Below are 25512 nucleotides of genomic sequence, written 5' to 3'. Positions count from 1 at the left end.
GGACTCTTAGGACCCATGCATCATTTAAATAGCATACCTCCAAAGAGACCCGAAGCAGCTTTATTTTGGCAGTCTGTAACAGGCCATATATTGAATATAAAAGCTTAAGAAATACATGCGCAGTGGAACAGTGGGGAAATTATTTGCCTATGATCAAATTGGGCTGATTTGTACATAATGATAATCCAGTGTCCTGGCACTGTGAGATCAAACAAGGAGAGAAGTGTGTTGCCACTGCAGCCTGCCCAGGTGCTCCTGATTGGTTCCCCCTACCAATATGAATGAATAAACAAACCAGGAAATAGTTTTTGGTGGGTTTTTTGGGCTATGTGGCCATGTTCTAGAAGAGTTTATTTCTGACGTTTCGCCTGCATCTGTGGCTGGCATCTTCAGAGAATGCTGGCATGGAAGAGAGTTGGGTATGTATATACCATGTGACCCTGGGTAGGGAGGAGTGATTTCCATGTTAATCTGTGTATTGTTCTGTTGTTGAAACTAGGAAATCTTCATCAGTGACCTGTCCAGCATCATATTAGAAATGAAATCCTTTGATTTCTCATTCTCCTAACAAATTAGAACATTTCCCCCTTCCCATTCTACTGATGGAATGATACCTTCCATTAGCGGAGTGACATAAACTGGAGATCTTTCCAGATTCGATCTAGGTCACAAGCAAACTTTGCTAAAATGAACAATGTACTGTTCTGTTGATAATGCAGTGACAACATAATTAAACATTCTTCTTCTCTACTGCCTTATACAATCCTCAGTGCTGCCCCAAATAAAAATCCCAGAGAATTTACCAGCCCCACCCTCAGTTTTTTGGGTGCATATGGGAAGTGGGTAGGGAATGGGTCTCCCTCCCATTATACTGCTGAAAGTGGTTCTAAAAGCAGGATTGTCCCATTGAATCCTGGTCTTTGGAATGGAACTTCATATTGTTACTCAGTACCAACCAGATTAATATTATTATTATTATTATTATTATTATTATTATTATTATTATTATTATTATTAACCTTTATTTATAAAGTGCTGTAAATTTACACAGCGCTGCACATAAATCTTTTAAATTAGATGGTTCCCTGCCCTCAGGCTTACAGTCTAAAAAGACATGACACAAAAGGAGAAGGGAAAGGTGGTGGGAAAGGGGATGAGGTCCAGCAGTTCCTCTCTACCTCCAAGGCCTGGACCAAGGCAGATGGACTGGAGGGAGGGCTTGGCTTCATAATGAATGGTTAATCTTCTTCCAGGGAGGCCTGTTGGAGCTAGCCTGCCTCTCTAGTAGGATAATACATATAAAGTACATAGCAATACAGGAAATGGCTCGATAAAACGGGCACCAAAAGAACATCAAATAGCAAGCGACAATTATGCAATGCCTGGGAAAGCTTCTCTGAACAGGATGGTCTTCAGCTCCGTTTTGAAGCTGGTTAAGGAAGTGATGGCTCTTGCTCGCAGGGGAAGAAGGTTCCAGGAGTGAGGGGCAGCGAGTGAAAAGGGGCGAATCCAAGTTGGGGCAGAGGAAATCCAGGGCTGGGACAGCCGACCCTGACTACCAGAATGGAGGGCCCGAGTGGAAAGTGAAGAGAAAGAAGGTCTGATAAGTAAGGACGGGCCAGCCCATGGAGGGCTTTAAATGTCGACAGCAGAAGCTTATACTGAATACGGAAAGGGAGGGGGAGCCAGTGAAGGGATGCCAACATAGGAGAGATGTGGTCAGAGTGGTGGGCAGATGTGATAATGCGTGCAGCTGAATGCTGGACAGAAATTAAAGGACGGAGGTGAGAAAGAGGAAGCCCACCCAGGAGGATGTTACAGTAATCAAGTCGTGAGACCACTAGGACATGGACCAGGATCTTGGCAGAAGAGGCGGAGAGATATGGTCGGATTTTGGCAATATTTTACAAAAAGAATCTACAAGCCTTGGCTGTGGTCTGGATCTGAGGGATACACGACAGAGAAGAGTCAAAGATAAAACCAAGACTGTGGGCTTGCTGGACTAGTTGAATAGAAATGTTGTCCACAGAGACAGAAAAGGAGTGTTGAAGGGTGGACTTAGGAGGAAAGACAAGAAGCTCCGTCTTGGACATGTTGAGCTTCAAATGGTGATGGCGCATCCACTGGGAGACATGACGAAACTTGCTGTTCAAGCCTTGGAGAAAGATACAACTGGGTGTCATCGGCATACAGATGGTAGGAAAAACCAAAAGAGCTAATGAGTTTATCTAAGGACAGTGTGTAGAAAGAAAACAGAAGGGGACCCAGAACAGAGCCCTGGGGAACTCCAACAGATAAGGGAACAGGAGATCAAGTCTGACCGCCTGCAACCACTGCAAAAGATCTGCCAGACAAATAAGATCTAAACCAGCCGAGAACAGAGTCTGAGAACCCAAGGTCAGAAAGTATATCAACTAGAAGACAGTGATCAATGGTGTCAAAGGCTGCAGACAGATCAAGAAGGATGAGAACAGAGTAAAGGCCATTAGCCTTGGCCCGTAAAACCAGATGCAACTCTTTACAAAGCCATCACTCAAACGTCTGCTTTACATCAAAGAAACTAATGGCACAAACTGTAAATTGAAGTTCTTGAGCAGCTGATTCACTTATAAAAGTAGTGGGAGGAAAAGGGAAAAATGGGGACATTTTGAAATCTGACTGGGAACCTGTTGTAGTAACTTCAAGTGAATGGAAATGCAAGTAAAGTGAAATAGCTAATCAGGGAGAAAAAGATTAATTTCCATTGCAAATCCCATTGCAAAAACACAAGGAAGCAGCCAAGTCAGTGGTATCATGTTTTCTAAATATGTTCCAGACTTAACATAGCCCCATAAGCAACATCAATAATGCTGGAGGTGCACAAAGTCCAGTACACTGGCACATACACTCCAACATTTCATAGATGAAAACCAGGACATGCGTGGCCAAGCAAAATTAGACTGTGGTCAAAAGGGTGTGACCAGGCAAAAAGAAGGCAAAAGTTATTAATGGGGAATAAGAAACACAACTATTATTTTAAGCAGAGAAACTCTGGAATTTGTGCACTGAGAGTAGGAAAGCCTGAACCTACAAACAGCCTTCTTTCCTCCTCTCCTGCTGAGTTGCATGCAGAATACTTTTTTTTTTTACTATGAACTCAGTCTGCAGCAATTGAAGTAAACCAGAATGAAGGAAGAAAGTGAGAGAAAGAGAGAAATGGAGACAAAGTGGAATGGTGGAGGTTTAACAAAGGTTGTTCCTGTCACACTTGGACAGCTGGAGGGTACACTGGCAGATAACCTGTTACTGTACAAGGAAAACACAAAAAACTTAAAAACAAAAACAACCCCCAAAGTGTAATTTTAATATATATATATATATATATATATATATAGAGAGAGAGAGAGAGAGAGAGAGAACTGTATGTTGTTACCTTTATTCCTTTTGCTCCAATTACTTTAGCTCCCATTAGACCCTACAAATCAAATAAAAAAAAATTAAAATTATCTATTTACAGACTAAATCAGTGGTGGGACTGATACAGTGTGTGTGTGTGCGCGCTAAAGATTATTGAACATTGTTGTTCATACCACAACTGTGAAAATACCTTAGGCCCTGGGACTCCTGGTCTTCCTGGTGCTCCCTGAAATGCAGGAATACAGATTTTTTTAAAAAAAGAAATAACATCTTCTGCTTGAAATATACCAAACATGGTATATTTCAGCTATTATATTTTGCATAAATACCTTAATGATCTTAATTAACACATCATTTAATACAAATCTAAAATGGAAGAAGGATCAATTATATTTTTAGTTTGCACAAAAATGTGTTTCTAAAAAATAGTTATCAATAATTAAATATATTTTGTTAAAAAAGTAGTCATGCATATGCATACAGTCATCATGTATATGCATCCTATGATTTTTTTAAAAAAAGATAGGCATTTTGATTCAACAGAATTGTAGTACCTGTGTACTGGCATCTACAACCACTTCATGTCTGATAGCTGAGCAGTGGTGGTGAGGGCTGTGTGTGTGCGTGCGCACGCGTGTTATACTATCCCAAGTCTCATTGTTACTGAAAGGCATGTGATGTAGCTTGTTAGAAAAACAGAACAATCCTATCCCTCAGATCCTCTGGCTGGAAAGGATCGTGCTGAAACAGGGCACGCCAGCCATGGCAGTCTTAAGTCTCATGCTAATATAGCCTATTTCTGGTTATTTGCCTCCAGGCAGTAGACCGAAGAGAGACAACTGGTCTAATAGAAGAGAATTTTGGGTGGGGGAATAGCCATCTGAGAAATCGATAGTAAAAGCTACAGCACATACCAACTTTTCCAGTATAAACCATTTTTACTTTAAAAATTTATAAAGATGCCACGCTAAAGATGGAGCAAGCTTGTTTTTTGCTGCTCCAGATATCAGAACATGAGTTAATGGATTCAAAGTGCAGGAAGGAGATTTGGATGACCTTCATGATCTTAAAAGCTGTTAAGTGGAATTCCACTTAATAGTGGAATAGACTGTCCCCTGGGATGGTGGATTCTCCTTCTTTGCAGGCTTTTAAGCAGAAGCTGGTCATCTCTTGGGAGAGTTTTGGAAGATTATCACACAGAAAATCTGCACTGGGATAGATGCGGGTTGTAACTATCTGGAATGGATCTTATTGCATGGCCAGGAACCCAGGCAGCAGACAATGCATATCCAACCCACACTTCTCCAGTAGCTTTTTATGTATGGCAAAATCCCATTCATGAAAAGCTGCCGGAGAAGCCTGGTTTGGATATGGGCTGCCTACTGCCCCAGCTCCCAGCCGTGCAATAAAAAACAAAAAACAAAAAACAGCTTCATTTACGGTATATACTGCTTCATACTGAACTAACAGTGTCTAAGCGGTTTACAACTATAAGCTACAACTATAATAACGTCTTTTCCAGATGGTTACAATCCATATGTGGCTTTCCTGTGCAATAATCTCCTTTAGCTGTGTATTCCTACATGGCAGAGGGTTGGATTAAATGGCTCTTCCTGTTCCTTCTATGATAACAATGAAACTCTATGATACAATGATTCTATCTATCTATCTATCTACCTACTACAGGTTGAATCTCCCTGATTCAGAATTCTGAAATCCAAAATACTCAACAATCAAAATCGTCTACATGGGTGGGTGAGATAGTGAGAACTTTGTTTTCTGATGGTTCAGTGTACACCAATTTTGTTTGATGCATACAATTATTACATATTTTTTATAAAATTACTTCCATATATGCATAAGGTGTTTAAGAAAAACAAATGAATTTCATGTTTAGACTTGGGCCCCATCTCCAAGATATCTCATTATGTATATGCAAATATTCCAAAATTTGAAACAATCCAAAATCCAAAACACTTCTGATCCCAAACAATTAAAATAAAGGCGACTCAACCTGTAGCATATTTTCTCAAGCAATTTCAAAAAAGATGACTATTAGTTTACTGCACCTAACATTTCAGTAAGTTTAAGATGGAAAGATTTATTACAGCATGGGTCCACCTTCTCAGATTCTTCCTTTATGCAAAGTCATGTAAGGTCAAAGATGTTCTCTGAATAATGCTATTCTTTAAACAACAAAACAGTTTAGCCTTTATACTTACTGGAAATCCTAGCGGGCCTTCTGGACCAAGCAGTCCTGGTAACCCTCGAGGTCCAGGCTCACCCTTTACAAAAAAGAAATACAAATAATTCTTACATTAAAAAAAAGGAGTTAATCTTTTGCTACTTTTATTTGACTATTTTGTTCACTTTCACCATATTTTTGTTGGTGAACAGGTACTGAAATCACAATCAAAATAAAAAACAACAGTGGCAGTTTATTTACTGAAACACAATAAAGTAAACTGCATAGATGGGGCTCTTTAGATGTTTGCTGTTGTATGTTAGGCCGCAAAATGTCTTGTTTGCAAAATGTTTGTAATCTCACTATACTGTACTTAAAATGCTTATACAGTCGGCCCTTCTTATACACGGATTTTTTATACATGGATTCAAGGATACACGGCTTGAAAATGTTCCAAAAAAGTATAAATTTCAATTATCAAACCTTGATTTTCCATTTTTTATAAGGGACACCATTTTGCTATGTCATTATATTTAATGGGACTTGAACATACACGGATTTTGTTATACACGGGGGATCTTGGAACCAAACCCCAGCGTATAACAAGGCTCCACTGTACATATAAAATAGAATTATTATCCTAACTGAATTAATGTCAAACTTACCTGAGATCCAGGTATTCCTGGCAGTCCAGGATCACCTTGAGAACTATAGCCTTGGTCATATGCATTTGCAGAAAATCCCTTTGGAATTAAAAGAGACACAGACCAAGAAAAAGAAAAGATTAATTTGTTCATTAAGTTCAGTATTCAAGAGATGGATAACTGGACCAATATGTTATATCTAAAAGGCCCCAGACAATCAGCTAATATGATGTTTCAGTGGTGGTCAGGAGATTTAGTTACAGAAGTTTGTCCACAGTAAACAATGCAATAAACATAGCTTGAGCTGGGAAACAATGGGATTCTACTCTATTCTCACTGTAGGCACGTGTGCCTGACTACAGATGTAAAGGTAAACAGCAGCTGCCTCCAGAATCTTTTACTAAGCATACATCAACAGCAAAACAGAGAGAATAAGAAAGAACAGATAAGCCTGTTTCAGCTGCTTCCTCCAACCTGCTAAAAAACAAACAAACTAGAAGTCTGGCACCCAAATGGAAATTCTAAGAAAGTAAAGGCTGGGTGCAAGTTGGAAGAAGCCGTCAAGAGAACCAGCATGGTTTGAGTGTTGGATTAGGATTTTGGGAAACAAGGGTCTGAATCCCTACTCAGATATGGAAATTTACTGGGTGGCCTTGGGCATGTCATACTCTGGCCTGTTACAGACTGCCAAAATACAGCTGCTTCAGGTCTCTTTGGAGGTCTGCTATTTAAATGATGCCTGGGTCCTAAGAGTCCGGAGGTCGCGCCAAAGCCACACTCCATTCCTACGCACTGGAGTGCAGCTTTGGTGCATCTTCCGGATTCTTAGAGTGCATGCATCATTTGAACAGCATACCTCCAAAGAGATCCGAAGCAACTTTATTTCGGAAGTCTGTAACAGGCCTCTGTGACCATTAAATGAAGGCAACAGTAAATCTCCTTTGAACAAATCTTGTCAACAAAACTGCATGATATATTCACCTTAGGCTCTCCGTACATAAGAAATGACTTGAAGGCTAACAACAGCTTCAAGTGGCCTCTAGAAATTCAAAATGTTTTGTTTATTAATGTGAGCCTTACCTAACCTTGCTGTATTGTTTCAGATGTGTATATTGTTAGTTCCTAATAAAAAAAAGTTTGCTGTAGCAAACTTTCTGTTATAGAAGTAGTTCCCAGGCGTACATCTGCTTTGCTAACTGAGGTTTACCTGAATTTAAACAGCCGTAAAAATGAAGGATGCTAAATGCTTCAGTTTCACTGAGAAACAAGACTAGTACTACAGAAATAAAATGCTGAGGTATTTGTATAACAAAAATTCAGAAATGGGCAAGACAGCATTTTTAAGCCAGTGGTTCTCAAATGGGGTAGGACCTCCCGGAGGGCATGAGAGTTGCTTGGAAGGGACACAAGACTTGGAGACCCTGATTCTACCCCCGCCTCCACTTTCCAAACTTTTTCTGTCCTGGACAGCGAGAGGAAGGCAAGGAAGATGTTTGGAGCAGCCATTTCTGACTGAGGGAGGAGGCGGAAAGAGGGGAAGCTCATTGGGTTGTGACCAAGCTGCTTCTTCCTCTTCCTCCACTCATCCTGCTATTTCCTTATAAAATGTTAAAATGTAAAAATACACGAATGTATAAATGAAAAAACCCACACTAAAAAAAATTATTTTTATTCATATACTATGATGAGTGTGTGTGTGTGTGGGGGGGAATTATATCATCTGCATGTAGATGTAAAAGGAGTCACAAGGGTAAAAAGTCTAAGAACCACTACCTTAGCACTATTTGCCTGTTTTACAGGAAAGATGACTTACTTTTTCTCCTTTGGTGCCTTCAGGACCCTAGCAAATAAAATAAAATAAAATGCATAAAATACACTATCAAAAGTTAAGCAAATTAACAAAATAGGGCCTATGTGCCCAGGAAGAATTCTAAATTATTGAGGCTCTGCAAGTGCTAAGACAGCTTGCCATTATGGCAGAATTATCTTGTGAATATATAATGCAATCATATACATGTCCACTAAGAAGTACCATATATACTCCACTATGGAGATTATCACAGGGAGAAAAAGACCCAAAATAGATTTGGGATTGCAAACTCAAAAGCTGGTATTATCACACATAAAATTGCCACTGCTGCCTCTGGGCAATTACAACCTGGGTCCCTGCTGCACACAGCCAGATGCTTTGCAAAAATGGAAAACTCCCGTTTTTGCAAAGCAGCTGGCAATGCGTGGCTGGGACCTGGGTTGTAGTTGTCAGATGGCAGTGGCAGCAATTTTACATCATATAATACCCACCTTTGAGTTTGCAGTTCCAAATCTATTTCGGGTCTTTTTCTCCATGCGATAATCTCCTGTAAGTCGACCTCATGTATAAATTGAGGACAGGTTTTGGACCAAAATGATAGATTTTGATATGACCTATGGATAAATTGAGCGTAAAGCCTGGGGGCATGTAACAAAAGATAGAAAGGATGAAGCAAAGGAAAGCAATGCCAACGAATTTATAAAATTCTAACATACATAACTGTTTGTGTTCATACTAAGGCTGAATGGATGAGATAATAGAAGAGAATCAGAACTTCCAAGATAGATTATGCTCTTGCCCTTCACCAGGGGATTGTTCCCTTTTTTAATAATACAGGGGCCCCTCCCCTTACGCATGGGATCTGTTCCGCATCCACCTGTGCAAGGGGAAATCTGCGTATGCTCGCACCCCATTAAAACAATGGGGTGCACGCTCGCAGCTTAGGGGAGCATGTGTGCCATGGGCGTGTGCGTGCCATTGCTTTAATTGATGTGCGGCTTCCACATAAGCTGGAAACCACGTATAGTGCACCTATGTATCACACGGGTACAATGTAGTTAAAGTACAGGACTTACATTGACCCACGGATAAGTCAATCTAGGTTTTGGGGGTCAATTTTTTAACTAAAATTTCTAGATTGATACATGAGTACATACAGTCAGTGCCGCTCAGTTCAACAGGACTTAATCTTAGATTAGTGGGAAAATGTGCAGTCCCAGAGATTCAAAATAATAATCTTTTGATAATTTCAAATTATTGCTGTCATTTGAACCCATAATAATCAAGTAAGTATTTGTTGTTGTTATCCAATTTGCAATCCAGAGTTTCAAGTCAAAATTCTAAACTAGGAGTTGCTAAAATCAAAAGAAGTGGGTCCATTCACTCATCAGGAAATCACTGCAGATGCCTCAACATTTGTCAAAGAGGCAAAAATCCAAAGGAGGGTTTTCTAGAAGTGTCATAAATCATTATGTCACAATACTGTGGTAGACAGAGTGCTTTGGCTTGTTTCCTGGATTGCAGTGGCCAGTTTCAATGGGGGATTTTACAGAAGCAAATGGGAGGACCTGCCATAATGTAACAGCATTTTGAAAAGCCAAAAACCAAGATGAGGCACAGATTCCTGAGGAAGGGGGAAATGACAGGAAAACAACAACAACAGAGGGCTAAGGCACTGCTATTAAGAGATTTTTAAAAATGAAATAAAGTAGGAGAGAGCTCTTTGATATACAGTTGTCCCTTACAATTCACAGGGGATCTGTTCTGGATCCCCCCCCCCCCACGAACTGGAAAAACCACAAATATTGGAGCCCCATTGTTTTTAATAGCTGCATGCGTGCCATGGGCATGCACATCATTTTGTCCCTCCTGTCTTCCTGTCCATGGAAATTCAAAACTTCAAATGGGAAGTCAACAAATCCGGAGGGACAACTGTATTGCTTGTAATACTCCTGAGGTATTAAAAAAAGGGGGGGGCAGGAAAAAAGAGGACTCTATGGACTACTTTTGGGGGATTACCAACACACCTGAGTTGCACCAGATACACTTCAGTTAGTTAAAGTACAGGACTTACATAGACTTCAGGTAGTACAGAATAAAACTACCATACTGGTATCAAAAGGTACAGCTCTGTTGACAGTTAAGAAACTGGTGGACATACAAAGTTGACAGAGACAAAAGAAGCCATTTGGAAGTGTTTGATTAGCATGTTATATATCAACGACTTATTTCAAAGTTACCACCTTACCACCTTATGATTATCAAAGTCTAACAGGATATGTGTTGGAACCACATCACTATGGAATGGTCTAATCTTGCACTATCATAGGATATGTACTTGCTCTGCTTGTCTATTAATGCATAGTTCCTCATGCTGTTTGATCAGATGACAATTTTGGGGGGATACAGTGGTACCCCGGGATACGAATGCGCCGCCTTACGAAATTTCCGGGTTACGAAAAAAATCCATTTAAAAAAACTGTTCCGGGTTACGAAGGTTATTTCGGGTTACGAAAAATTTTTTGGTGCTTTTCGGCGCTATTTCGCACGAAATCGTGGCTTTTCCCCATTAGCGCCTATGGCTTTTTCGCCTTACGAAGATTTTCGGGTTACGAAAGCGGCGGCGGAACGAATTAATTTCGTAACCCGGGGTACCCCTGTACTATGAAACATAGTTCATTGCTGTTTCTCATTTCTTTCTAGTTAGTATAGTTGTTTTGATTAATGCTAATAATATGCTGTGAAATGAGAAGCTCTTCACAAGATATATTTGACTATCATAAACAAAAACATACTGGTAATCCTGGAAAGCCAACTTGTCCCGGAAGCCCAGGAAATCCTTGCTCACCCTAGAAAACAAAGATACAGTGAAAGAGAGCTGACACAGAAGAAGGTAAGTGTTGTGAGGTTCTAGAAATTACACTCCCAATTGCTCTACTCTCACACACTTTCCCCAGCAGTCTTACATATTCTAGAGAATGCCACAGGATGATACTTTACCAACTGTGCATCCGGTGGACGGGCTGCAATTGGTTCTGTTTTATTCTTACCTTTGTCCCATTGCACCCTGGTATACCTAAACGTCCTGGAGGACCAGCATTTCCTGGATCACCCTACAAGATGTTACAAGATTGCCAAGGTCACTATTACTGAAATTTCAGCTATTGTAGCTCAGAAGTTAACATCTTTAAGATTTATAGAATTAATAATAAGAAGATGCATATAAAAATCATACTGAAATTCATTACACTTACTGGTAGGCCTGGGGGACCTGAATAACCTGGAATTCCTGGCATACCCTAATTATATTAAAGAACAAAAGAAAACATTAGCAAATGGTTTTTGATTAAGCACAAGAATCTTCAATAGAAATGGACATGGGTCCAAAAGCAAATATTTTGTAAGGCTAGTACAAAATCAGTCTCCGACTGATGCAGCGACTGGGGATGGCGTCTCTCCTCTCGTGGCCTGTCTGGAGTCAGTAATGGGCTGGATGAGGGAAAACCGACTCAAGCTGAATCCAGAGAAAACGGAGGTACTAGTGATAGGCTCCCCTGGTCCAGGAATGGCGGTGGTTCCACCTGTCCTGAATGGGGTCACGCTCCCCGTGAAGGACTCCGTGCGCAGTCTGGGGGTGCTTCTTGACTCGTCCCTTCACCTGACTGCTCAGGTGAATGCGACGGTCAAGAGTACCTGTTATCAGCTTCGGCTGATTCGCCAGCTGCGCCCATACCTGGCCCAGGGGGACCTTGAAACTGTTGTACATGCTCTGGTAACTTCGAGACTGGATTTCTGTAATGTACTCTACATGGGGCAACCCTTATACCAAACTCGAAAGCTGCAAATGGTGCAGAACATGGCAGCTCGGCTGGTCACTGGCGCTCCCAGGACCAGCCATATAACACCTGTGCTTAAAGATCTCCATTGGCTGCCCATCCGCTTCCGAGCTCAATATAAGGCGTTGGTTATTACCTATAAAGCCCTAAATGGCTTGGGCCCAGGATTTCTGAAGGACCGCCTCTCTCCGTACATTCCGCCTCGCACCCTCAGAACATCTGGGCAGCAACTCCTGAAGGTGCCTGGGGCCAGGTTAGCTTCTACTGTAAGAAGGTCCTTTTCCACGGCTGCCCCAGCCCTTTGGAATACGCTGCCCATGGAGCTCCGCTCATCTACCACCCTGGCCCAATTTAGGAAGGGTCTTAAAACCTTCCTATTCAATCAGGCATTCCCCGACTGAATATCCTGTGGGCCTCCCTCCTCTCTCGTGGCCGTGAGGTTGGGCTAAGGGGCTTTTTATTGTTTTTAAGGTTTACTGTGTATGTTTGTTTTTTAACCTTGTATGTTGCTTGCACATTGGTGCACTTTGTAAGCCGCCCTGATCGCTCGGAAGGGCGGGATAAAAATAAAAATTTTATTTATTTATTTTAAGGCCCCTTATACAAATAGATATTATTTAATCTGATGGAATAAAACAATTTTAGATAGACAAGGAAATATACATAATTATCTTATGCTGCAGTGCCAAAAACAGGCTTAACAGATAGCACTTTTAGGGTATTTTGAGACTAATGGTTCCTACATGCTACTGCTAAATGTAATTTAACTATAGTTGGCTCCAGAAAGAGGTACAGTCGCACTTTAAAGATAATCTGTATAGTTTTTAAACAAATTTAAGAACTAGAAAAGATTCTAAAATGCAAAGATATACAATTCAGCACAGCAGTTAGAATCATACAAGCCATTCTATTCCCCATTACCATGTATTGATGTAAGAACTGGACAGTTAAGAAGGAAGATAGGAGGAAAATTCATTAGAGATGTGGTGCTGGAGAAGAGTGCTGAGGATCCCGTGGATGGCCAAAAAGACAAATAAATGGGTCCTAGAGCAGATCAAGCTAGAGATCTTTCTGGAAGCCAAGATGACAAAAATGAGCCTGTCGTACTTCTCACATCATCAGAAGAGAGGATTCACTGGAAAAAACAATCATTCTAGGAAATATAGAGGGAAGTAGAAAAAGAGGGACACATGCTAGATGGACTATATTAAGGAGGTTAAAGGTATGAGTTTACAAGACCTAAGCAGAGCAGTGGAAGAAAGGGAGCCTTGGAGATATCTCATCCACAGGGCCACTGTGGGTCAAGATCGAATTGAGGGCAGTTAACAACAACCAAAGTATAGCTTTTAATATGAAAGGAGTGTAATAATGAGCAAAATACAAACCCTTGAACCTTTAGGTCCAGGAAAGCCTACTGGCCCTGGAAATCCCTAGGGAACAAAAGAAAAATAAAATTAAATATATTAACATTCACTCTTTCTATAGAAGATTCAAAGAAGTAATTCATTTTCCCCCTCATGTCCCATTTCTTTTGTCTTGTAATCGTTAAAGGAACTAAAACATCAAGCAAAAAAATTAATCATTTCCACCAACTATTACTGTGCTTTGCTATGAAACCTCTGCTGCATCCACTGATTACCAATCATTCTTTCTTTAACATCAGTGGCTTTGGAGATTATCACACGAAGGATAAGGACAAGAGTGAATAACAATAAATAAATAAATAAGTTTATTTATATTTCCCGCCTCTCTCACGGATTGAGGCGGGATTACATCAATAAAATAATACAATAATACAAATACAATCAATAAAACACTAACATTGAATTAACCAAATGGATCACTCCCATCCTTATCATGTCTTTATTGTACGATCACTCAAAAGATTATCATACACATTGCTCTTATCCCATCATTATCCCATCAGTGAAATGGAATTGTCTCATCAGTTTTCTTTAACAGAAACTTCCAACGACACGACAATTCCATTTCATAGAGAGGATAATGATGGGATAAGTGTTACATTGTATGATAATCTTCAGGAGATTGTGTGATAAGGATGGGAGCTTTGCTCCCGTCCTTGTCCCCATTTGATAATTTCCTTTGTCTCATTCGGATCATCTTTGATGTGGTACTCATGATCATGCCCCCCAGTCAATACAGTTCCCGTTTTCTTTCAGTTAGCATCTTGACTGCGAACAGTTCCTAAGGTCAACTTTTAAATTTGAGGCTTTTATCAGAATGTTGAGCCATTCACAAATACAAGATGAACACAAATATTCATGCAAAAATGGTTTCTGTATTATGCCTATAGCATGAAAATGGTACACAGAAGCATAGAATCATAGAGTTCGAAGAAGCGACATAGGCACTGTTCAATTTAGTGAAACCTCATAGTTTTGTGAGTCAGGTTTGTTGGTATGATGCAGCGACATCCACCACATGTTTACCGTTTACATGTTTACTTGTCTGAACTGAACAGAACAAAACAAAACAAGGAGAACTATTAAGAACACAGGCCAGCCAAAGTTAAGCATGCCTATTTCTCAAAGACTCTCCTCATGTTAAAATCAATGAGGCTTTGATCTCATTAGATTATACTCAGATTTACTATTTTAATCAACTTACTGTATACTGTAGATCACAAATAAGGAACATCTTTATGTTTGTATAATAACCAATACAATTGATAAAAATGCACAATGGATGAAATGACACAGTGAAATATATTACTTAACTGACTTATTTATTTTGAAGTTCATACCAAATTTGATTGAAATTCAAATCTAGTTCAGTGAAAGCATACAGTACTGTCAATAAGATCAACCTATTCCAAATTCTAAATATGCACAGGAAGGGCAGGGCAATCCAAAGTGGAACCAAAGAGGAGAGGAGGGGTAGAAACACCACTGCATCCCAAAACCTACTTATTTATGTTAGCCAGGGTAGAGGGTGTAAAATAGACTGTTCCACCCTCCTATTTTGCTACAGTATAAAACTAGTATGGTTGTCAAGCGCATGGTTCAAGCAACCCAAAGAGATACCAAAGTCATCAATATTCCACGCACACCCAAGCTGCCTCTGAAGCACTCATTTTCAAGTTTTTCCAATTTAGGATTAGCAATGGCTTTCCACACGTCTGGGTGCAGCAGAAATCTCGTCCATGGCAGAACTACTGTCACAACAATCACCACTATTAGTGGGGTTCACTATCAGTCGAAAGAAGCAGAGGTTAGTGAAGGGCCAATTCTACATCCTAATTTCCTTGAGGCATCAATAGTGAGTGGCAGGGCAGTGGTGGAAAGATAGTACTGCAAGCTTCCTGCTCAGAATAGTCACTTTTCTAGTGTTATTCATAATAGTCTCTCTCTTGATTGGAATTAATTAGCTCCTTCTCATCAGATTACAACATACCTTGGGTCCTTGCAGTCCAGGAGGACCTTCTGGACCTGGGAATCCCACATAACCAGGTGGGCCAGGGTAACCAGGAAAGCCCTTTTCACCCTGTAAAAAAAGTAAGCTTTTAAATGTGTCCTTGATGTTTCAGCTGAAAATTCGCAGCATGTTTTAAAAGTTCTAGAAGTATTAATTGCTAAGCACACATGCAGGTACATGCATTTACTTCAGTTACTATGAATTAACAGATACCAAAAGGCAGAGTTTGGATGATTTACCAGTGAAATGTCTGTGAAGTATCTACCTGGCTGTAAGAAACTCCTTTTCTCTTGCTGGGTGTGGCTAACAGCCTGCTATTAAAACAACAGATGCCCAAGGCAGAGTTCTGGTGTTGGGAAAAAGAACAGAGTCTTCACCAGTGAAGTATCTACCTGGCTTTAAGAAAGTCATGTTGCCCCTTCTGGTCATATACATGAACAGCTGATTCTTACTCCAGTAGCCAATTTTAACCATACTGACTGTAGATCCCTTAAAGTGGATAACTCACATTCCTTAATGATTATTTGTGGCTAGAAATAAGAAATACAATGTGAATAGAGCTTAAAGTATATTGAAACATAATTGAGAATTAGAGAATTTTATGTTAGGGCATTGGCCTTATCCTTTGATTCTTTCCTTTTTGGGATTATCATAGAAGCTTGTGAAGATCTATAGAATAGACTATATTTATATCCTTAGATATGGTGATAGTCATGAGGAAACAAAAAAATATGCTTGAGCAAAGTAATGCAAATGAAAATCAGATGACAAACTATTTCAGTTCTAAAGGTAGGAAGCGAACCAAACAGAAAAGTTTTTGTCAGGAGTCCCAGCCATCACAAAATGAAAATAATCCAAATAATGAACAGTCTGTTTTAGAATTACAAGGTCAACAAGCAACCCTTTTTGATATCTATGTTCATGATTTGGATGCTGCAGCTACATCTAGCCAATATCAAACTCTAATTTTTGATAATAATGAGAAAATTTTTTGGACTAAAGGTCTCAGAATCCCCAGCCAGTATAGCCAGTACAGCTGCAGTCATAGTCAAGGACATGCAGTCTAAAAATTAAATGTTATAGGCCAAAGAAGTAGCCTATTTTTCTACGTGATGTAACAAGTGCACCACTGGCGCACTTGTTACTTAAGTGCTGTGTGGCGCCATGCGCATGCTGCACGGCACTTACATAATAATAGTGGTGCCCATGTAAACAGGGCGCCGCTGTTGTTACGCCCTCATCACATGCGAGGGTTGTGGGGCATGTGGGCGCTCCACCCCCCAGCCAACCCTCGCACGTGATGAGGGCGCTGCATAGGTAGATATGTACCAGTCCTTAGAAAGATGTAGCTCTAAAAACACTTTTCCAAGTTCTGCTAAAAAACAACTTTTCCAAATTCTGTGTCATTTGAGTACCACATCAAACTGTGGGAAATTGCTAATGGAAATGCTTTCACTGTAAATTAATCCCTATTAACCCATGTTTAATGATTTTAAAAAAACACACTGCACTCAAAAGCTAAGTTGGAAGAGCATGAAGTTGGTTATTATTGTTGCTGCACAGACCGGTGCAAAGCACCGGCCTGCACACATACTAGGGTTGCCTTGGGGCATCCTTTCCAGACGCCCCACAACCCTAGTACGTTGCCGTGGTTTTGTAATGATGGTGCCCTTTCTACATGGGCGCCGCCAAATGGGGTGGCGCGGGTGTGATGTCTTGGCGCCGCTGAAGGGCGCTTGTGGCGCCCTTTCAGCGGCGCCAGAAGGAGCTCCGTTTCAGAGCTCCTTTGGCCGCACGTATCACTGGTGCAGCATTTAAACGGCCGCGCCAGCGATACAAAGAGAAAGGGGCCAAGTCGCCCCATTCTCCCTTTCCCCACCGTTGTTTGAAGCCCCAAGGACACCCCTTTCCAGGCCGTGGGGAAGCGGCCTTTTGCTGTTTCCCCACGGCCTGGAAAAGCGGCGTATCGGGGCCTCGGGGCTCAGGCCCCGATCCATCAGAGAAAGGGGCGGGTTCAGGCTGCCCCAAAGGGGCAATCTGTATCCTGTCATAGATACTTTAAAGTGTAAGACTCCCTTTGTCCTAACCATCATGGCAGTTATTGTTGACAAAATGCCTAGTGCCACTTGCAGAATGGGAGAGAAGGGTTAAGCAAGAAGAACAAGTACGCTTCCCCTTATGACAATCCCAATTAGATAGGGTATACTGAGACACAATGATTTCAACTGACAACAACAGATTATTGTATATCCCTATTCAGTCATTATTTAAGCATGTTTAAGGAATATGAAAAGAGACCAACACACAAGCTCCTCCAACCTTCTGTGTTCACAGTCCTGTCACTCTTTGCACGGAGAGCAACGGATCCAAATATGAGAGCCTCCCCCATGCATAGATGTTCTCCATGTAATGGGGAGAAGAATTAAAAAAGGAGTGGGGGAAAAAAAGATTACAAATATCATGGAGATCATCCTCATACAAATGGTCTGCTATTCAGGCTCATCACTTTCCACTTGAGGAAAATGATAGAATTGGGGAGAAAGGGAATGAGGTTAGAGTGCACCCTCTTTGCATGTTGATTCAACATATTTACATAGGACATTTATTTTCATGATGACCTTGCAAGACTTCCCTTCACCTCTTCTCTACTGTGGCTGTGAGGAGATAAGAGAATGTCACATCTGTTTTTAAATAATTGCAATTTATCTGTTTTTGTCTGGATCCAGAAAAACTGTTAAGCCTCAGCTATGCAAACTGCAATTATTTAAAAACAGATGTTTAATGAAATGTCAACCTCCAGTTATGGTTTATGATGTTAAGAATAAACTTATGAGTAACTATAATGTAAGGTTCAAACACTAAACTGTGATTGGTTGAAAATGAAAGTGGTGAAAGAGTTTGGGCTGCAAAAGACTGCCCCCAAAGGGTGGATTGGGACCACCTTGGTGCTGCTTGCCCAGGCGCCACAGCAGCCACATACCATGGCCCCAATCTGCCCCAGAGCTGGCCCAAATAGGAGTGGAAAAGATCTGCTCCTATTTGGGGTGGTAAAAAGCCACCTTAGGCAACCCCAGGGTAGCTTCAAGATGCTACGGGGACATGCAGCATTTAAATGCCATGCCTCCAGAGTGTCTTGAAGCCACCCCTGTGTGTTTGGCTGTGTGGCTTCTGGTCATCTTGGGGGCTTGCGGCATCAAAATGCCATGCCCCCAAGCTGTCTGGAAGCCAGCTTTTGTGGCTGGTCTGTTCCGGCCCTTTGAATATTTTCTCATAGTTGGGTGAACCTTGTGAACCTTAGACAAAGCAGGCTATTTCAGAAAACAAGAAGCCATATTTTATTGTCATTCCTAAGCTGAAAGAAATACTGTCATGGGATATTTGGATGCAAAAAGTAAATGAATATGGGGATTTAAATAAACTTTCATTTTCCATTAAAAACCAAAATATGTCCAAAAAAAGAAAAAGACTGGCAAAAAGTACACGAGTTCTGGAGTAAACATTGGGAGGTACATACTGTATAAGATTTCTAGAGGATTAAGAAGAATCCTATTAAGTAACCACATGGTTATTAATTAATTTATTTTTATTAACCTCTCTTATATCACCAGAGGAAACTACCTTCATGGCACCCCCACCCATCTACAGTGAGTTAGCTAAGAGTAGAGGATTATAAAGTTACGCTTGTATTATTTTCAAGAGGTTGTAATAGATTAAGATGTAGAATGTATGATAAGAGACTATAAAAATTGTGTGTGGAAATTGTAAAGCAATAATCTTAACAATGACCAGGAGACAATTGCGTTTTCTTTAGTTAGTACTCTTCAAAGCCCGCAAGAACTTAAGGAAGATATCAGCACACGAAGACAACAGTTCAAGTGACGATCTGTATTTTATATTAATGTATGAACTTTCTTTTTTTTAAATAAAGATTATATTTAAAAATATGTTTTATAAAATATGTTTGAAACTACTTTAATACCGTGGGACCATTCAAATAAATCCTTGGATGTGTAGTCTAGTGAGCTCCTTAGAATTCTGTGCTAGAGAGTTCTAGTGCAGAGGATCTCAAATACTGGAGTTGTAGATGTTTTGGTGTTGCTCAGGACTGGGAAACAAGCAGTTCCCATGGCCATTTTCACTGTCCCCAATCCCACATTATCCGACATGTCACAGATAAAAACCAAGATCCATGTAATCAAGGAATGATGTTCCTTTATAAAACCAGGGAATGGCTCTACTCTACTTGGGAGTATTCCAGGCCAAGGTATGCAACATGCATTTATAGTATAAGTACCAAAGTGATTTTCAATTTGTAAAGTGTACTATTATTACTTTCAATTTATTCTCAAAATTTCAATTTCTTCCCCAAAAATCCAGGAAACCCCCCCCCCCCCCCCCCCCAAATTTCCCGAAATTTTTTGTGTGTTTTTGTCCCAACTTGTTTTTTCCTCACCCCCCCCCCCTTTTTTTTTTGCAGGAATCCAAAAGGTGAGCAGGTGAAACTCCTTCCTTCTAATTTGCAGGGAAATGACCCTATCTCTGATTTCCAAAACCTGTTCCTTATGAAGTAAGCCACTGAGAAGGGAGTGCTCTGGCATCATTGTCTGTGTTGTGATGCCGGGCTATGTGCTACACATCCTTGTGAGTCCACTGATGTTCTCTATGTCTGAACTATGGCATTTGGGTATCATAGCCAGTATGTCTTTGATTTATTGGCCAGAGCAGTGTTTTCTGTGATTCTGTGTTTCTCATCCCTCCCGCCCATCATTTGAAGAATTTTCTTTTTTGTGCTATCTCCCATGAGATGAATATCCACAGGCTATAGTGGCCACCCTGCTAGGGAAGCAGTGATGTATCCCATCTCCTAGCAAAATGTAAGTATGGCATATCTAATAAAATTAGGATTCCCATTCAATGTTTTGTAAAAAAGATATTATGCTATTCCAGCATCTGCCACTGGAGGGAGCACACCACTGTCTTGTATAAATAAATAAAAAATGGTGAATGTTCTTTTTCCATAGAATTACAAGTAGTTATGATAATCTAAATTGATCTTTGGGATGAACAACAGGGAAAATCCATATTCCCCTTACCTTATTGCCTTTTGTTCCATCACAATAGCAGCGGTTTTCACTCTTGCAGATGCAGTTCTAAAAAGAAATATATATATATATCTATTTTACAGTCAGCATACCTTATGCTTTCTTTGTTTAAAATGAAAATACCTTCACAAAAGGCTAATCTTTACCTTTCTCCCCCTCACATTTCTGGGTAAGAAGTTAAATTTTTAGCCTTTTACATATATTCAAATCCCAGCATGTTTTGTTATATTCTCATTAGAAACCTACAAATATTGTCCATTAGTACGTATCAGTACTGTTCATCAACTGATTCTTTTCTCCCCAAATTAGAACTTTCTTGATCAGAGATAAGAAATGGCTCGTCTCTAAATTTGCTGTAAGATTTTTTCCCCTTTATTGGTCATGTCATAGATTTTTATTGTATTATTGTATTATTCTGAATTCTTGTCCTTCCCAGCAGGTTCAGGCCAAAGCGAACACCTGTAGCCTCTTCTAATTTGCTTGTGCTTCTTGATTAGTAACTTTCTCCTCTTGACCAGTCTCTGATGATGTTTGGCCACATGTGCCCTAATTTTCATCTGTGACATCTTGGAAGGTATTTTAATAGTTCAAACCTAGTTGCTTCTTGTACAGACAAAGTCATTGCAATGTGTAAAACTCCTAAGTTTTTCATGATGATTATATTATACTGTGTGGTAAACAAAATTCAGAGTGGGATACTAAACGGTGATATATAGACAAAGAACTATAAAACACAAAATAGTAAAAAGTATTGCATTTATGCTTATAAAGCCGCTACAAGGGGGAAAACATTTTGGTGGATGAGATGAAGCATTGTGAGTGGGTGTGATTCTGCTCCTGTCTCCCCACTCCACTCCCCCTCATTCTTCCAAAGCAAGCTATTTTTCTTTCCTTTTCTATTTCTTTTCTAGTTTCTTTTAAAATATTTCATCATATTGCCACAATTGCACAATTGTGGTGAAAATTAAAAGGATAAAATCAAAAGGCAAACTGAATAGAGCATAGGGCAGAAAGGCAGGATTACGGAAGTCATGCAGAAAAGAGAGCACAGGACCATAGATTACCAAAGCAGTGCCTCAGCACTACTGCAGAGAAGTGTGATAATGAATGTTCCCAAACTGCTATGTTTCCATTTCCTTAAACTAATGCAATTGTGGTGAAACAGCAAACTGGTGTGATAAAATCCTATATATGCAGAAGAGAGACAAATGGTAAGTATGCATGAAGGATTGAGACAGTTTGGAGAGAAGATGGGGTGAAAGAAACAGATGAGCAATATCAAAAATATCCCAAGGTAAGAGACCCAAGAGAGGAGAAAAAGATTCTCTTTCTTGCAATTGTTACGTTGGAATTTAGGAGCCAAAGCATTGACTTCAAGGTTCTAGTTTATGTACTATACAGAATTTTTGGAACATAGCTTGGCATTTTAATTGGATACACTTTGGGTGGCTTTCAAACCATCTTCCTTTCATCTACCAGTAACCATTCCTTCCCATGGAAAATGAGCTGTGCCTTCTAGGGTGACAATACGAAATTAGTTGGTTCTAAACAAAACAGGAATTTCAAATGGCCTTTTCCTGGTGACTTATTAATGTCTGGCTAAATGGATCAGTTAGTGAAATCTTGTATGAAAAATCAGTTCATGCATCCAGATAATGTCAGAACAATCCATAACAATTCTTAACAATTTCAAACATCAATGTCTAAAAGTAGAATTACGAGCATGTGTGGGCAGGGCACATACATATGCTTCTTTAAACTTGATCGCTTCATGTGATCATTTTGACATCGGAAAATTCCCAGAACTGTGCAACTTGTTACTTAAAGTATGTATGGGGTGGGATTGGTAATGCAGATATTTCTTGTTTCTTTAAATCAGGGGCCACGTGCCGGGGGTGGAGTTTCACTCTTCGGGGGCCAGGCCTCCCCATCTTTGCAGGCCCCTGACGGGGCCCCAGGCCCCGTCAGAGGCCAGCAAAAATGCCTCTTGGAGGACCCCAGTGACAGCATCGGGCCTCCAGGAGGCCCGCTGCCGCTGCTGGAGCCTTCGAACAGGGCTGCGACGGCGGCATTGGGCCTTCCAGAGGCCTGCTGCCGCCGCCGGAGCCCTAAGGACTGGAGCGTGGCTTTGGTGTGGTTTCTGGGCTCTTAGGACGCATGCATCATTGAAACACCATACCTCCACTGTGACCCGAAGCAGCTTTATTTTGGCTGTCTGTAACAGGCCATAGTCTGTGAACTCTATTCTACTTATGGAAGAAAAATTAGGATCCAAACCAAGGAATTTTTCTTTTAAAGTGTCCTTCATTAAAGTATAATTCTGACAATAGTCCAAGGACACATTCATGATTATATAGTGGAATGTTAAGAATAAAAGCCCCTTTCCAAAATAGAGGTAGCTTCCTTCTTTCAACAGAAAATCAGAGCTCCATTGAATGATTTTGTTTACTTTATAAAGTCCAGTTATTGCTGTCCAGGCTACTCTGCCTGTGCTGAATTAGAACTGTCAGTGAAAGGGCAAAGCTAGCTGACACAGCACTGCGCTGGAAGGAGAGGCAGAAAGCAGAGCCATGTCAGTGTAAAAGGACATTTAATTTATTTTAAATTAAAATTCGAAAGCCTTAGAATGATGAGATGGGAAAGTTAAATAAGAATCAAGTAATTACTGTTATAATTGAAACACAACATGAAAAACGACTGTTTTCTGGGTCCCTGCCTATATAATTTTTATAGTGTAACGATTAGAAAAAACTGAAAGGAAGGGAAACAGTTTTTAGGGTCAAACTCTCAAAAGGTTTAGGAATGTAGGGACAAACAAATATAGTGTACTGCCTGAAAATCCTGAGAAGGTTTCCCTGTCATTCCTTGAGTTCTGTCAAAAATCACAAGGTATTTCTCTCTTGGAGGACAACCCATTAAATACATAGAGGAAGGAGATTAAATATGATAGAATATTCCTCAATAACTATGCATAATTTGTGGGTCTTGACAAAATTCAGCAAAATCAACAACTACAGTAAATATCGTCTCAAGGACTACATCATCCTGCCAACAGCACTATCAAGAGTTTATACCAAAACCTCCTACGTTTAGTCTAAGAACTCTATTTTACATTTTTCTCATTAGTAAATAAAGGTGCAACTGATGGAATCCAATGGCCATGAACTATGAAGACTTCACTTTCTGTTTTCTGTTTTGTACTTTGAGAAGCAATGTTATAGCAGAAGCTAATTTCACTCCCTGACATCTCCAAAGAGCGCTGGGTAGGAAATTTACATGGATGTAGGCAATGCAAACTATACTGAGCTAGATGGAGTAATGGTTTGAACTGACAGCTTATGAAATTTCTCACAAGAAGAGGTAATCTCAGTACATATAATGAGGTGGGTGCATATCAGACATAGAAAAGTTTGTAAGAAGGTATCCTTATGTTATGTTTATGTTTAAAAGCAGTATTTCCCATTTATTTTGAAAGGGAACATTTAATATGTCTGTGGAGTCTAACTTGTGTTTCAAATCTGTGCATTAAAAACATTCCAAAATGAAGCAGAAATATCCCTCTGATTTTTATTCTTTGCCCCTTGCCCCCCTTTTTTTCCTTGAGTGAGAAGGAAACACCTGCATGGGTTTTTCAAAAATCTTATTTTCACTCACTCCCATAATAAAATGAGTGTGGTTAAAGATAAACCCATGCACCAAGGAAAGACACAAATAACAAAATATTTTTGGATGGCAAGAAAAAAAGTATCAGCAAGAGAGCACCAATAATAGAATCACAAAATTATAGAGTTGGAAGAGACCACAAGGGCCATCCAATCCAACCCCATTTTGCCACGTAGGAACACACAATCAAAGTACACCCGACAGATGGTCATCTAGCCTCTGTTTAAAAACTTCCAAAGAAAGAGACTCCACCAGACTCTAAGGGAGTGTCTTCCACGGTCAAACAGCTCTTACTATTAGGAAGTTCTTCTTAATGTTTAAATGGAATCTCTTTTCCTCTAGTTTGAATCCATTGCTCTGAGTTCTATTTTCTGGAGCAGAAGAAAACAAGCTTGCTTCATCCTCAATATGACACACCTTCAAATATTTAAACAGGGCTGTCAAATCATTTTTTAACCTTTCCAGGCTCAACATACCTAGCTCCCTAAATCTCTTCTTATAGGGCATGATTACCAGACCCTTCACCATTTTGGTCACCCTCCAGCTTCTCAACATCCCTTTTGAACTGTGGTTCCCAGAACTGGACACAGTATTCCAGGTGAGGCCTGACCAAAGCAGAATGGAATGGTATTGTTACTTCCCGTGATCTAGACACTATACTTCTATTGATGCAGCCGAGAATCACATTGGCGCGTTCCGGATGGGCCCTATGGGGCACCGTCGTTACGCGTGAGCATCAGCGCTTCCTGACATGCCTTGCCCCTCGTGCGTAACAACTACATCAAAATGGTGGCGCCGCATACAGATGGGCGCTGCCATTTTGATGTTGCGGCGCCTCGCGCCTCGCAGCGCCTCTTCCGGGGCACAGGAAGAAGCGTCATTTTGGTGCTTCTTTGTTGCTGCGCCCGGGAACCATGCGGTTTGGCTGCTGCGGTTCCTGGACGCAGAAACCGGCAGCGGCGTGAGACCGCCCATTTTGGGCGGTCTGTAACGTGCCATTGGGGTTTTTTGTTACCACATTACACTGCTGACTCATGTTCAACTAGTCTACTAGGACTCCTAGATCCCTTTCACATGTACCATTGTTAAGTCAGGTGTCCCCCATCCTATATCTATGCATTTCATTTTTCTGCCTAAGTGTAGTGCTTTACATTTCTCCCTGTTGAAATTCATTTTGTTAGTTAGGCCCAGCTTTTTAATCAATTAATGTTTTAAGGAGGCAAGACACATATGGGTTGGATTCTTCACAGCCATGAACTGAAGAAATCCAATTAGATAACAATATAGTTAAATAACAAATAGAACAAGTGTATTGGCAATTCTCCAATAAACTTCACCCCCTGCCCCTGCCAAATTTCCAGATCTGCATATTATACCCACACCAGTATTTTTTAGCACACAAATATTTTCATTGTATTATTTTGACTGATATATGCTTGAA

General features: G+C 40.4%; 1 protein-coding gene across 1 annotated transcript in view; it reads right to left on the bottom strand.

Annotated features, from left to right (window-relative positions):
* COL4A3 (collagen type IV alpha 3 chain) overlaps window positions 1-25512 on the bottom strand; it is a 114339-nt gene that overhangs the window by 63481 nt on the left and 25346 nt on the right. Inside the window, exons 2-12 of the mRNA XM_042460066.1 lie at window positions 20400-20456; window positions 15286-15375; window positions 13257-13301; window positions 11290-11334; window positions 11086-11148; window positions 10831-10884; window positions 8039-8065; window positions 6247-6324; window positions 5619-5681; window positions 3587-3622; window positions 3413-3454 (exon numbers count right to left, since the gene is read on the bottom strand). Of these exons, the coding sequence (XP_042316000.1) occupies window positions 3413-3454; window positions 3587-3622; window positions 5619-5681; window positions 6247-6324; window positions 8039-8065; window positions 10831-10884; window positions 11086-11148; window positions 11290-11334; window positions 13257-13301; window positions 15286-15375; window positions 20400-20456 (600 nt within the window). The remainder of the gene's footprint in view (window positions 1-3412; window positions 3455-3586; window positions 3623-5618; window positions 5682-6246; window positions 6325-8038; window positions 8066-10830; window positions 10885-11085; window positions 11149-11289; window positions 11335-13256; window positions 13302-15285; window positions 15376-20399; window positions 20457-25512) is intronic.

Source organism: Sceloporus undulatus, chromosome 3 (genome assembly GCF_019175285.1).
Source record: "Sceloporus undulatus isolate JIND9_A2432 ecotype Alabama chromosome 3, SceUnd_v1.1, whole genome shotgun sequence".
NCBI lineage: Eukaryota > Metazoa > Chordata > Lepidosauria > Squamata > Phrynosomatidae > Sceloporus > Sceloporus undulatus.
The sequence above is the reverse complement of the archived record's forward strand: the minus strand, read 5'-3'. Positions and strand labels throughout refer to the sequence as shown.